General features: G+C 31.5%; 3 protein-coding genes across 5 annotated transcripts; 2 read left to right on the top strand and 1 right to left on the bottom strand.

The window, feature by feature from the left end:
• Window positions 1-623: 623 nt before the first annotated feature.
• Window positions 624-5,103, top strand: LOC128872560 (valine--tRNA ligase-like). The gene is made up of 16 exons (XM_054115387.1): window positions 624-962; window positions 1,062-1,254; window positions 1,323-1,569; window positions 1,627-1,855; window positions 1,927-2,106; window positions 2,185-2,309; window positions 2,385-2,647; window positions 2,723-2,951; window positions 3,023-3,145; window positions 3,226-3,333; window positions 3,401-3,560; window positions 3,650-3,918; window positions 3,991-4,203; window positions 4,273-4,384; window positions 4,463-4,641; window positions 4,715-5,103. The coding sequence occupies exons 1-16, from the start codon at window positions 875-877 to the stop codon at window positions 4,805-4,807; spliced, it is 2,811 nt and encodes a 936-aa protein (XP_053971362.1). The 5' UTR covers window positions 624-874; the 3' UTR covers window positions 4,808-5,103.
• Window positions 3,990-7,087, bottom strand: LOC128872563 (kelch domain-containing protein 4-like). 3 transcript variants are annotated; one of them, XR_008456215.1, is made up of 10 exons: window positions 6,858-7,087; window positions 6,580-6,750; window positions 6,279-6,514; window positions 6,040-6,206; window positions 5,809-5,958; window positions 5,529-5,744; window positions 5,087-5,440; window positions 4,845-5,018; window positions 4,108-4,222; window positions 3,990-4,015 (listed from the first exon to the last, which is right to left on the bottom strand). XR_008456215.1 is itself a non-coding variant. In XM_054115394.1 (9 exons), the coding sequence occupies exons 1-8, from the start codon at window positions 7,068-7,070 to the stop codon at window positions 4,855-4,857; spliced, it is 1,671 nt and encodes a 556-aa protein (XP_053971369.1). In that variant the 5' UTR covers window positions 7,071-7,087; the 3' UTR covers window positions 3,990-4,222; window positions 4,845-4,854. The 3 variants fall into 3 exon arrangements, 2 of the variants coding, with proteins under 2 accessions (XP_053971369.1, XP_053971368.1); XM_054115394.1 differs by having other exon boundaries at window positions 3,990-4,222; XM_054115393.1 differs by lacking the exons at window positions 3,990-4,015; window positions 4,108-4,222 and having other exon boundaries at window positions 4,789-5,018.
• A 411-nt stretch (window positions 7,088-7,498) lies between these two features.
• On the top strand, window positions 7,499-13,626 carry LOC128872561 (serine/threonine-protein phosphatase 6 regulatory subunit 3). The gene is made up of 18 exons (XM_054115388.1): window positions 7,499-7,917; window positions 8,322-8,401; window positions 8,466-8,617; window positions 8,772-8,893; window positions 9,047-9,217; window positions 9,363-9,541; window positions 9,654-9,767; window positions 9,855-9,990; window positions 10,061-10,213; window positions 10,294-10,407; window positions 10,479-10,543; window positions 10,615-10,816; window positions 10,911-11,003; window positions 11,134-11,231; window positions 11,333-11,414; window positions 11,486-11,639; window positions 11,735-12,143; window positions 12,236-13,626. The coding sequence occupies exons 1-18, from the start codon at window positions 7,858-7,860 to the stop codon at window positions 12,381-12,383; spliced, it is 2,532 nt and encodes an 843-aa protein (XP_053971363.1). The 5' UTR covers window positions 7,499-7,857; the 3' UTR covers window positions 12,384-13,626.
• Window positions 13,627-14,003: the final 377 nt, after the last annotated feature.

Genomic DNA, 14,003 nt, shown 5'->3' with positions numbered 1-14,003 from the left:
GATGCATAACACGTTGATTCAATATCTGGTCAAAGTATAACGTTTCTTATATATTTAAAATTACGATAAGATTTTTGACCACTTCAAAATACGTAGTATATCGAAATAATTAATATATTTGTTGTTCACATATCAGTCTTATCCAGTTTTGTACAAATAATCGCTTATCGTTCTTCGTAATTTGAGTTCAAATACATTTGTATTTGGAACGATTCTTTCGTTATCTTTTATGATTTAGTTCTCGTAGCAACACACTTTCTGTCGTGTTCATACAGCAAATTGCACGACTCTAAGCGTTATAATCTATATAATATATAGATATTGTATATACATTATTATTATTATTAGATGATGTACATTATTGTTGATATTTTATACATTTTTGCATTGCTGCAAAAATATATAATATTTTATAATTATAAATACATAAACATCCGTTGTCTACTTATTATATATTCAACTTATTGCGAAATCTTGTATTGTCAGTCTGTAATAATTTATAAAGCATAATTATTTTATTACTCAGAATAACATCAAATTAAACCACTTTATTGTTATCTGCGTATATGTAAATAAAGTACAATGTAAAAATGAGAAACACTGTTTCAAATTCCACGTGACTCCACGTTTATTGTTAGGGTTGGTTAGGGTATTTAAATATATCCTATACTTTGTATCTATATAGCAGTGGATAAATGTTTGAATTAAAAATATACAGACATTTGCCATTTCCAAAATACAAGTTCTTACTAAATATATTATTTATGATAATAACATGTCAACTACAGCAATTCAGTACAACAGTCCTCCTCGCGTTTTAGGTTAGGTTTCCTTAAATATACAAATAAATTTGTACAGTGTTTCTTAACCCATAATGATTGTCGTACGATTAAATAGTCTTTTACGTAGCAAATCTTATTGTAAATATTGTTACAATGGCTGTCGTACTCAATCCATATCAGGTACGTACATATCGAAAATACCTGGTTTTCGAAAAACAATGCATAATCGAAGTTTTAATTCTTTAGAAATAAAAATTTCGATGAATTCTTTGCCTTTAGATTTTCCAGCAACCTTCAAATCTAAAGATGCAGAAGACAAGTGGTATAGTGTTTGGGAAAAGAATGGATATTTTGCTATGAAAGGCAGCGAGAAAGATGCATTTAAAATGGTTTTGCCTCCACCAAATATAACTGGAACATTACATATAGGACATGCGTTAACTGTTACAATTCAAGATGTTCTAGCAAGATGGTATTTTTCATTACTTTTTCATCTTTCAATCACGTTAGTTGAGATTGCTCAGGATGTTTTACATTTAGGTACAGAATGAAAGGACATCCTGTGATGTGGATACCAGGTTTAGATCATGCTGGAATTGCAACACAAATGATGATAGAAAAGTATTTATGGAAAACAAAAGGTGTAACGAAATCCGACATAGGAAAGGAACAATTCCTTTCCATTATTTGGGAATGGAAGAATCAGAAGGAAGATACGATAAAGTCTCAGTTGAAAGCTTTGGGTGCCAGTTTGGATTGGTCTAAAGAATATTTCACAATGAACAAGGTATTTCTTTGAGTTTCCCTTTATAGAATGTATATTTATTTATAACTCGAATTTCAGAATTATAATAATGCTGTGATAGAAGCACTTGTAACTCTAAATGATAAAAATCTACTATATAGGAAAAAGGATTTAATTAATTGGTCTCCTGCTTTGCATAGTACAATATCTGATATCGAAGTAGATGTTAGGTATATTGCTGCAAAGACAGATCTTCATATTCCAGGATATGAAAAGAAGATTACATTCGGCGAAATAGCGCATATAGCTTATCCAGTTGAAAATACAAGTAATACTCTTTGTTGTACATTTTTCGCGCTATGCGAATCGATCGTATTTGATAAGAACATATATTTTTAGACGATGAAATAGTAGTCGCGACAACTAGACCAGAAACTCTTTTCGGTGATGTAGCAATTGCTGTTCACCCGGATAACGAAATATATGCAAAGTACATTGGACAAAATGTTTGGCATGCTTTAAGAGAAACATATATACCTGTTATCGCTGATTCTTTGGTCGATAAAAACTTTGGCACTGGTAAATATTTCAATTATTGGGAGATATTAAAGTATTTCATTAGTTTGAACAATAAACAATAATGAAGGATATTTTTAGGGACACTGAAAATAACACCAGCGCACGATCAGTTAGATTATACAATTGCTACGAATCATCAATTAGATATCATCCAAGTTATCGACGAAAATGGAAATATAACAGATGCGGGAAATCAATTCAAAGTATAACAATATTCAAGTTCAACAATTGTATTTTCCAGTTGCTTCTAACGAGAATTAAACTTCAAAATATTTTAGGGTCTTCCAAGATTTATCGCTCGGGAGAAAGTCTTAAATGAATTGTCAAACAGAGGTCTTTTAAAAGGGATTCATGAACACAAAATGTGCTTACGAATATGTTCACGATCTCAAGATATTGTGGAATACATGTTGAAAGAACAATGGTTTTTAAAGACCAAAGATATGGCGCAAAAAGCGATGAATGCTGTGAAAGAGGGTCACTTAAAAATAGTTCCTACTATTCACGAAGAGTCATGGTATAATTGGCTAAATAACATTAGGTAATTGAAAAACCGTACAAAATGTATAAACACGTTTAATTGCGATATCTGTTTTTCGATTATTACTTTTGTTAGAGACTGGTGTATTTCGAGACAGCTATGGTGGGGTCATCGTATTCCAGCTTATTATGTTACAATCGGAGACAAAACCGAATGGATAGTTGCACGATCTGAGAATGATGCACAGCTTATTGCGCAGAATAAGTATGGACGTGATTTAAAATTAAATCAAGATCAAGATGTGTTGGATACATGGTTTTCTTCCGGTATCGTTCCTTTTGCTATGTTAGATTGGCCAAAAAAGGTACAACGATATAATGATTAAATAACCAGTGAAATAGCATCATTGTATTATGTTAAAAAATGTACATTTAGACAGAAGATTTCAAAAAGTATTATCCATTAACATTAATGGAAACGGGACACGATATAATGTTTTTCTGGGTTGCAAGAATGGTTATGCTAGGAATAGAGTTGACCAATCGTGTACCTTTCAATGTAAGATTTTCTCATCTTTGAACGTGTACTCACGGTTAAAAATGTATGTTTATATTTACTTAAAAATTATTGTTATATAGGAAGTACTATTGCATGGTATTTTATGCGATAGTCTTGGGAAAAAGATGTCCAAGACAGTTGGAAACGTGATATCACCAGAAAACATCATCAATGGAGCTACTATAAATGTGAGTATTAATGAACCTCCCATTTAAATATATAATTTATTTGTATCACATGTTTCAATGTAATCAGGACTTAACTGCACAATGCAACGAAAGTTATGATATAGGCATTCTTAATCAAAGTGAGTTAAAGCGAATGTTATCTCTACATAAACAAATGTTCCCTAAAGGAATACCACAATGCGGTACGGATGCTCTACGTATGACATTATGTAGTCACAATATCCAAAGTTAGTATACATTAATATATACAATGTTTTGTTTGCACTTTTCAATGTAGTACAATATAATTATAATTGATTATTCTTCGATTAAATAGAGAACAGAATTAATTTCGACGTGCAAATGTGCCAAACACATAAATTGTTCTGTAACAAAATTTGGCAAGCAAGCAGATACATTATACTTATGACAGGTAAAAACCTGTATCAAGAGCCAAAAAGTATGTCAATTATTGATCGCTGGATTTTAAGTCGATTATCTTTAATGATTAGTACAACTAATGATGGATTTATGGAACGAAATTTCCATAAAAGTATCGAGTCGTTAAAACAGTTCTTACATTATGAATTTTGTGATTTTTATTTGGTAAGATTATAACATTGGAAAGCTGCTTTTGTATAATATACAATGTTATTTAATCTATTTAATACCACGTAGGAAGCGACTAAGTCGGGATTTAAATCTGAAAATTCAGATATTATTGCGAGTCATACGTATTGCTTAAGGACATGCTTAGAAGTTTTTTTACGAATACTTGCACCTGTAATGCCGTACCTTGCTGATGAATTATATACAAAATTGTCAGATCAATTTCCAGAATTTTTAGTAGTTCCATCATTAATGGTAGCATCATATCCATTGCCAGAACAGGTAAGATAATTTGCTTGATCTGTGAAAAACTTCAAAATTTTTAATATCTACTGATTATTGTTATTACAGTTTAAAAAATGGAGAGATGTTACTCTAGATGACAGAATATATACAGTATTAGAATTGATATTTGAAATCAGAAAACAGCTGCCTAGTAATACTACAAAATTATGTCCAGAAGGTACATTTAGAATTATTTATACATGTAATAAAATAAGTAACTTTGTTAATATGTTAAACAATGAATTTTTGTTTGCAGTTCATATCGTTACTAGTAACCCTGAAGATTATAGTATCTATAATGAAACAATAAATTTAATTAAAGCTGGATCAAAAATTTCGCAAATTTGTATATTTCCAAAAAATAATTATATACAGTGTGAAGGAAGCATATGTTATCCTTTCACTTCTGATTGCACGTTGTTTATTAATATACAGGTAAATGTTTTAATTATCACGTTAATTTAGTTCTATGATCATTTTTATAAAGTTTCTATTCATTTCTTTCCAGAACTCTACAATGTTAGAAGAAATTCAGAAGAAAAAGAAAATGTTATCTGCTATAAAATCTGCTGCCCAGAGAAATATTAAAAATCAATATTAGTTTTTATTTTTTAAAAACTCAGTAACATTAATCATACTTTACAGAAATTAATTTTCATCTACATCCATGCGTTCGATTTCACAGTCACTTTCATCTTCATCTCCACTGTCAGTGTTCTCATCCTCGGAACTCGAACTGCTCGATTCGAACCAAGTTTGCGAAGATAAATCGTCTGCTATTATTGTTCTCCATTCATCTAGTTTCCGACAATCTAAGATAAAAATATAAAATTGTAGTAATATATGTACAAAATTTATTGAACTATGATATTATACATACCCAAGCTATATAGATCATTGAGCGTATATTGTCTGTCACCGCTTTCGAACATACCACCATACAAATATAAAACATTGTGTTTTACAACTAGTCCGGGATTTATTCTTGGACATGGAACAAATACATTTTCGTGTGCATTTTCTTTCTTATGTGTACTAGCTGTTGATGTCGGCCCTATCGTAACTGTAAATATTCCATCATCATCAATGATTGTGGATTCAGCGGGAGTAGATGATTTTTGTATTTCATTGTCGCTCTTATCTTCGCTTTCGCTATCGTTTTCTTCGCCGCTATCTTCTTTTGGTTTTCTCCTTCGGCGTCGTACAGTTACATCTTTTTTACCAGATAGTGCCACTAAAATCATTCGAATATAAACATTGATTAGACTCATATAGCGACGTAAAAAAAAAAAAAAACGTTTCATTGTACTTTGTACACTTACCTGTGTGCCATTGAAAATTGTCTAAATCTAACGCAACTAAATCGTTATAAAATGTTCCATTAAGTTCTTCTTCGTTGTCTTCATCGTCAAAAACACCGCCAAATAAATATGCCAAATTTGATTGAATTAAGACAGCTGACGCGCTACACCGCGGTGACGGTTTTCCCGACTGTTTTATAGATATCCATTTCCATTTTACACCAGTTTGATCATTTTCTAAAATAATATTAATATATAGTAACGTTCAGGATTAAAACATATATAAAAACAAACTACATACTCTCTGGAGTCATTAAGAACATGTCGCTATGAATAAGACCCTTATCAACATCCTTCTTCAGTCTTTCCTTACTATAGCCACCATATACAAGAAGTTTATTTTCAGGTGTTGGCAGTATTATACATCCAGACCGTGGATGCGGCGGAATACCTAAAATGTAATAAAATATTTTTATAATACATAAAAATTCGTATTTGGAAAAATGAATCTATCTATTTATCATAATTTTACCAGACAATTCAATTTTATGCCAAACATATGTATCAAGATTAAATATATACACATCATTGTAATATTTATAATCCCTCAAGTTATCATGGAATCCACCAAAAACTATCAATTGTCTTTTTATGTGAGTCATTCTATGACCGCTTCTAGCGGATGGTCCACCAGGAGATCTAGAGAAGATAAAAGAAATTAAATAACAGACATCTCTATATATCTTAGATTCTTGAAAGGTATATACATACAAAATTTTTTCCCATTTTTTCTCTCCAAATCGATAAACCCATAAATCTTTGTAATGATAAAATTGTGATTCCGAAGGACTGGAAAATTCACCTCCAAAGACCCATAATTCTCCTTTGCTCGTCGCTGTTGCTACCGCTTGATGACCACAACGCGGAGGTGGAGCACCCGGTGCTTTTACAACAGTCCATTCATTTTTGCTCAAGTTATATGTAAACATATCCCCATAAACAACCGTCTAAATAAAGACGAAATCGTTCGAAATTTCTATATTATCAAAACGCAAAATGAATATTAATTTACCGTGCGTCCGTCGTGAAATTCTCCACCGAGCATAATAAGCTCATCTTTGAAAGGATGCGCTGTCAATGTAAAGTTTACACGTCGAGACGGTTGCGGTACAGTTTTTTCGACAACACGTTGCCTTCGTGCTTCTTCTTTTTCGATTTCAGCAATCACATGTTCTATATCATCCTAGAATTTATACCAAAAAAAATGAATATTTTCGTGTTACAAATTCGCGTCATAATTATTATAAAAACAAATCGTGTTTACTAATTGTCTTTACACGTGTTCCTAACCTCCCCAAGTGCGGCCAATTCCTTTTTTTGCTTAGCGTTCAATTTCTTTTCTGTTTTCAGCGCAGTTTTCACGCTGCCGCTTACTTTTTTCTTACTTTTATCCCTCTTACCCATATTGTCCACAAAAAAAACAAATTTTTTGGAACAATACTTTTTCAGATCCAACGAGCCATGAAAGTAAACATAATTTCGTGTAAACACATCGAACTGCATCGAACCAACACTTTGAACATGGCACGGTGTGGCGCGCTAATTGTAAATGAGGTTTTTCTTTCCTCCTAGTAAATATAATAATAATAAAAAAAAAACAAGAGATTTTTAATTGATCGTAAATCATGTCGTTGAATACAAATTTATTATATTCGATACAACCCTTTTTAGTCGAGAATATGAATACATATTTCATATCATATGTTACTGCTCGATAAAATTATTGTAATAAGTTTAATAAATTTGAATTTTTATTGAAACTGTAGACCTATCTTATTTCCAACATGTAATTTATATTCTTCGAATTTTTATTTGCGACATTATAAAAACATTTAAAAAAACATAGCGTTTATTCGTCCTTCATGTAAACGATGCTTAAATTTATCAATCTTGAACATTGTGAAATGAGGCGCGTTTGGGTCGAAAGTCGATCGCGGAATATTGCATATTGCTTCCGCAGCAAACGTCAAAGTTAAAACAATTCTCAAGGGTTTTTGCATTTCAGAGAAAAAGTGACATTTTCAAAGCAGATCCACGCCAGAGAAAGAAAATATAGGTTTCGTTCGGTGACCTTTAACTTTCGCAGTAACGACGATCGTCGCTGCAATTATTTCACGGCATCATCATCGTTCTAATACGCGCCCATGCAATGTTAGTTGGCTCTCCCTGGCTCTCCCTCTCGCGAAGCGTTACGTTATTTTTTTAGTGGCCACCACTTCAATGTTGTGATTATTTTTGCGTCCGATTAAACGTATCGTAGTCGAGCAAAGGCGTGATACGCGATCGCAACATGTTTTGGGCAAATAATTACGTGTCATCGCCTCATATCGAGGCACTCCTCAACAAGGAGGTAAGGAAAATCGTACCTCGACGAATGGAAATGTTATTCTGTTTCTTCTATCGTTTACGAATTTCGCGAATCACCAACGAATCCAGCTCGAAATATTCTTCGTCGTTCGACCTACCTATTTCGTCGTAACGTCGTTTCAACGAGATTAGAATGATATATTTTTCTTCTTTTTTTTTTTTTGGACAGCTCTCATTCCTTGGTTTTGCATAACTTCAGTTTCGTTCATTAACCAAGACATTTTGAGAAAACTGCTCTGCTCGGAGAAATATTTAAAGAAGACGTAGTATTAGTTATTATTTAAAGAGATTCTTTGTATTTTTAAAATGTTACAAAGTTTGATGCAAAAAGTTTTTGAATAACCTATATTTTGTTTAGTTTGGTAAATATTCTGTTTATAATTTTAGGATATTACGTTGCACGAGTTGATGGACGAAGGAGATATTTTGCAAGAATGTAGAAGCCTAAACAAGAAACTTATCGATTAGTAAGTAAGATTAAAATGTATTCTTACAAACACTAAGTAGTTCTAATATGATATTTGCATGTAGTCTAACAAGATCTGATGTAATGGAAGAGTTGATACTACTTACAACTAAAGAACCATCAACAGACATAGTGGAACGTTGGCGTTACAAATATCCGAATATAGCTTGCGAACTATTAACATGTGATGTACCAACTTTAAACGAGAAATTAGCAGGTATACAGATCATCTAATATATACATCTTAGTAAAATTATTATTTAATGTTAATGTTAATGGGTTACAAAAGCTTTTAGATGTGTACATGGAGCTTTTTAATAGCTATAATTTAAGATCTATAAAAAAAAAAATTAAAATTAGTTATATTTTAGGAGATGAGACACTTTTGGCTAAACTTTATTCCTTTATCGAAACGGACCAACCATTAAATCCTCTGTTGGCATCATTTTTTAGTAAGACTATCGGTGTACTTGTTACTCGTAAAACTGATCAGGTGATTATAAGCGAATCTTATAAGTTTATCAGAATTTAATACTAGTATTTATAACAAAAACTGTAGCATTAAACAGTAATTTATATTTGTAATAGAGCATAATTACATTATTATAACTGGTCTGTAAATCCTACATTTTCATTTTTTTGATAGAACTGGTATTCGTATCAGTTCACTTGTTTGCAGGTTTTAGAATTTTTGAAAAGTCGTTTTACATGTGTTGATTTGCTTTTGCGACACTTGGAAACCTCTGCGATTATGGATTTAATACTGAAACTTGTTACTCGGGTTGAAGGCAGTGATACGCGACAAAATATATTAAACGTAAGGAGTTGTAGTTTTAAAGTCCTTTCAACCTATAATAGAGCAGAATTTGCGATAATTTAATGAGCCCAAATTTATTCACACAACTAATACAGTTGGTTATATTGTTTAGTTTGAAATTTGATGTACATATTTTTTTTAACAGTGGTTAAATAGTCAACAGTTAGTGCAAAGGTTGGTACAGTTATTATCCCCTAGCTCTGAATCAAGTAAACATGCAAATGCTGCACAGTTACTTTGTGATATGATTATTGAGACACGAGAAAATCAACGTACATCTGCAAAACAAACTGATTCAGATCCTATTTTAAATACCCTTGAATCGTAAGTACAAGAAAGAACAATGCAATCCAAATGATAAATTATACAATTGTTACTTGCAAGATATTTAAGAAATTTATAATTTTCTATTTTAAAGTTCGTATTTCTTTCACAGAGAAGAAACAGTGAGTCTGTTGTTAGAAACTATCTTAAATGGAGAAAAATTAGAAAGTAGTATTGTTGGAGGAATTCAAGTACTTCTCACACTTTTAGGCAAAAAAGCTAACAAGTAAGAATATAAACTATTTAAAAAATCTTTTGATATCTTACAAAAAAAAAGAACGATATATTAGTAAAACAATATTTGTGTCTTTAGCGCGTTAAACGAAGGAGATATTCACGGCAATGGTATCGGCGAGGAAGTCACAGATAATGAACAGCGTATGAAAATTTCAAATGCAACCCTGCCTTATTTAGAACGACTTCACAAACTCCTATTAGATCCACCTTACGTAAGTATCGCAAATAAATTGTATTAAAAAAAAAAAAACATTGTTCTACGTATAATATTTCATATTGCAGAAACCCCCCATTAAACAAACTGTTGGAGTGTTAGAATGTCCATTAGGCAATACACGTATACATGTAGCAAAGTTATTCACAGCACTGATGACAGTGGAAAATGTAAAAATTTATGAGACCTTAGTAGAATTAGGAACATTCCAAACACTACTGGTAAATAAGATATATAATACTCGAACATATTAAAGAAATATATTACCTAAAGAGATGTGCTTTCTTTCATGTTTCTTAAGGATTTATTTTTTACATATGTGTGGAACAATTTCCTACATACTCAAGTACAATTGTGCCTGGCTTTAGCTGTTAATTGTGATTTTAAGTATACAAATGACATTATTTATAATAATGTAAGTATCCTTCTTTCAACAAGAGCAGAAGTCCGCATTTATTCATTTAATGTAATTAAATTTATTTTCAGATATTTATCGAGTGCAAATTAATAGATCGAATTTTAAAAGCGTATGCCGAATATGATGCTGAACGGTATGTTAAGTCTGAATCGTAATTGTTAAATTGTATGACACTATTTATTTTATGGCACTTTTACATTTTAGGCATTCAATCTATGGAGAAACCAGACAGGGATACATGGGTCATTTGATAAATATTGCAAATAACATTGTTAACCAATGTAAAAAGAGCGAAGATTTAGATAACTTTTTAAAGGCTAACTTACCCCCTAAGTGCCTCTACGAATGGAACAAATTTGTGAATGTATCATTGGTAATAATTAATAAAACTAATCAAGTTGTGTTGGTGCGTTTAAATTTCTACAATAATCAATTTTGATTTACTTAAAATCACAACTTTATAATATCGGGTAAATTACACTCATAATATGAATTTTTAGAGCGGAGAGGCTCAACCATTCAAAAATAATTCCAGTGAAAATCCAGACGATTATAGTTCTAATCCCGAAGAAGAATTTAATCGAAGCGAGCAAGTTAGTACTATATTACGTATTTATGAAAAACTTTGTATAAAAACATGTAATAAGGTGTTACAAATGAACGAATTTTATCGATTAATTATAATAAGTTATTATTTTACATAATATTGCGTAACATGACTAGTATTACGCTAATTACCTGAAACAACACATGGGACCGCAATTTGTTGGAAATTTTGGATTCGACGACGACGAATTCAATAAAAGCGAAGGCGATCTTCAGTAAGTAACTTAGTATTTATTATTGTAAAATATCGAGATAAAAATTAGCAGAGTTAAAGACTATAATGTAGCACCACCTTTTTACAAAAATACTATTATAGTAATTCGGTTGACCAATTAACAACATTGGCCTTCACACTCAGCGAAGAAAATCACGAAGAGAGAGAAGATATGTTCAAAAAGGTACATAATAGTTTCGGTAAAAATTTAATACTTGAAATATTTGAGATACGTAAAAATATGAGTAATTACAGATTTGTCAGGAGAAACAAAACGTTGGCTTGGAAGACTGTAGCGCAGTAGGAGAATGGGGTGACGAACTTACTTATCAGACTGTGGTAGATAAAGAAGACTGGCCCACGAAACAACAACATAACGATTCCAATTCATTCGACGAGGATGACGAAGGTTTTATAATTTGAAAATGTTTCTTCGTTCTTGCATGAAACAGATTAATAGTTATCGGTTTTGTAATAACGCTATGTTAATATTTATTGCATTAGGATGGAATACAACTGAACCACTATCGACTGGTAATAATACGCTTCCCGAAGTGAATCCATGGGACAGTGCACCTTCAGAAACAGTTGAACCTACTGGTTGGGCAAATTTTGATAATTTTGAAAACACTCTCAGTGTAGAGAATGTGATAATAGATAACAAATTGTGTGATGATATTAAAAAAGAGACACCGGATACATCGGCGGATCTAAACAAAACGGAAGATGTAGTAGAAAATAAAGTAACGGCGGAAGCCACTATCGGAGCAGGTGATGTAAAAGTCGAAGAGTCTGTTGACAGTACTCCTTTAGACACAGAAACGAATGTGAATCATAAAATCATCGAAGATAGTTCGTTTCCTGTTTGTACCCCTGATAAAAATGCAAATCCAAGTGAAATTTCAGATACCAGGTAACTAAATCTACATAACAACATTTATATACATATTATACTATCTTGCAATTGAAACTGTAATGTAATGTAACGTGTGTTACATGTTTTAGCGAAACTACGTGCGGAGATAACATAATGAACGTGGAGCTTGAAACTACTACGGTACAAAATGAAAAGTCCTCGAACGAATACAAAATCTCTTGTAGTTTAGACAACGCATCATCGGAAGCTGTATTACCACCAACAGATGCCAAATGAAACGCTATTTCTTAAGTACGGCATTGCAATAGAACAAAGGAAATCATATCAGTATAAATTTGTACGAATGATCAGAGTATATATTACGTCCTTATATTTTCATTAGATCACATTAATTGTGCTTCATTGCGTTGGCGCCTGAGCAACTACACTTTACGGTAGGTTATAAATACGGAATGAAAACGTAAGAGAAAAAAAACTAATTGACGCTCAACTATGTTTAGTGTATTAATTGATATATTTGCATAAGTTCTCAGGCTGCCAACGTTTCGATTGTAGGTATTACATCTTTGTGAAATACAATTTTCCAAACATTCTCGATGATAATTGTTATCGATGGTTTATTCAAATTGTTATTTGTACGTTAATCGACATAAAAATTTGACAGTCATACATATTTTTTTTTTCTGTCGAGTGTTTGGCGTTTTGCATGATGAACTAGACAAAAGTACAGTTTGTATAAAGCAGGAGCCAATAGTAGCCGAGATTGATCGAACTCTCGCTTGATCGCTCTATATTTGGTTTCACACAAGTACTACATACTGTTATATATATATGTATATAATACCGTTATACATATATATATTGTAATGTTTTTAACGATATCGATACGAGGCTCCTTAAAGAAAAATCACCATTAATGATATTTCATAAAGAACTGGTGCTTTTGCTTCTTCGTTCGATAAGGCAAAGGTACTTATATGCAGTGCCTATTGTTTCATTAAATGTATGCTCGTACAACGATGCGATACAAACAAGAAAGAAAAATTATGTATTTTTATTACGTTGATGATAATATTCAGCCAATGTATACACACGTAATGTAATCGAAGTATTTCAATGAATAACTTTATTTGCATTCCAGTAAGAAAATTCTATAAGAATAAATAACGTTAATAGTCTTTCAAAATGATCTTCCAAAAAGATATAGTATTAAATTGCAGGGTCCTGAACTTAATGTGGTGTATGCTTTGGTTAATATGTGTATAGTTTTTTAAAGGGGAATTTTGTGAATTAAATTTCCTAGTTATTCGAGAAATTTTGTTTGCCTTAAGAGTTCTTGCTATAGTAATGTGTTTATAGTACCACGTACACGAAATATTGTACATAATAAATAAATACAAGCAGTGTTCAAAATTCAAGGAACAATATTATTATTATTATTTAATTAAATATCATTTTAATGTGTAAGACATGGTGTCGCTTTACAATCAGAAATGAATAAACACAATACTTAATTTTATTTTATCTTTCAACCTTTTTCAACATAAAAATCGACCAACTACTACGTAGTTACCTGTATACTTCTTTTCGAATTAGTTATTTCATTGTTAGTGAAATGAATTTTATAATCACAATAAAAAAAAAACGAAATGTGTCATATTTTCGAAATTAATTTTCGACTTTCGTACTTCACGAAATATTTGTTTTGTTTAAGTATAATATTTGAACGTAGACAAGATACTATTATAGTACACATTTTAGTCAACTATAAAAATAACTGTACACTTATAATAAAACACTCAAAATATTATCGAGGTTTTTTTATTATTTTCTCGGAGAGCAACATATCAAACGCGTAAATCCAAATGAAATCGTGTCGACTAAATGTTATCGGTT

Source organism: Hylaeus volcanicus, chromosome 2 (genome assembly GCF_026283585.1).
Source record: "Hylaeus volcanicus isolate JK05 chromosome 2, UHH_iyHylVolc1.0_haploid, whole genome shotgun sequence".
Taxonomy (NCBI): domain Eukaryota; kingdom Metazoa; phylum Arthropoda; class Insecta; order Hymenoptera; family Colletidae; genus Hylaeus; species Hylaeus volcanicus.
The sequence above is the reverse complement of the archived record's forward strand: the minus strand, read 5'-3'. Positions and strand labels throughout refer to the sequence as shown.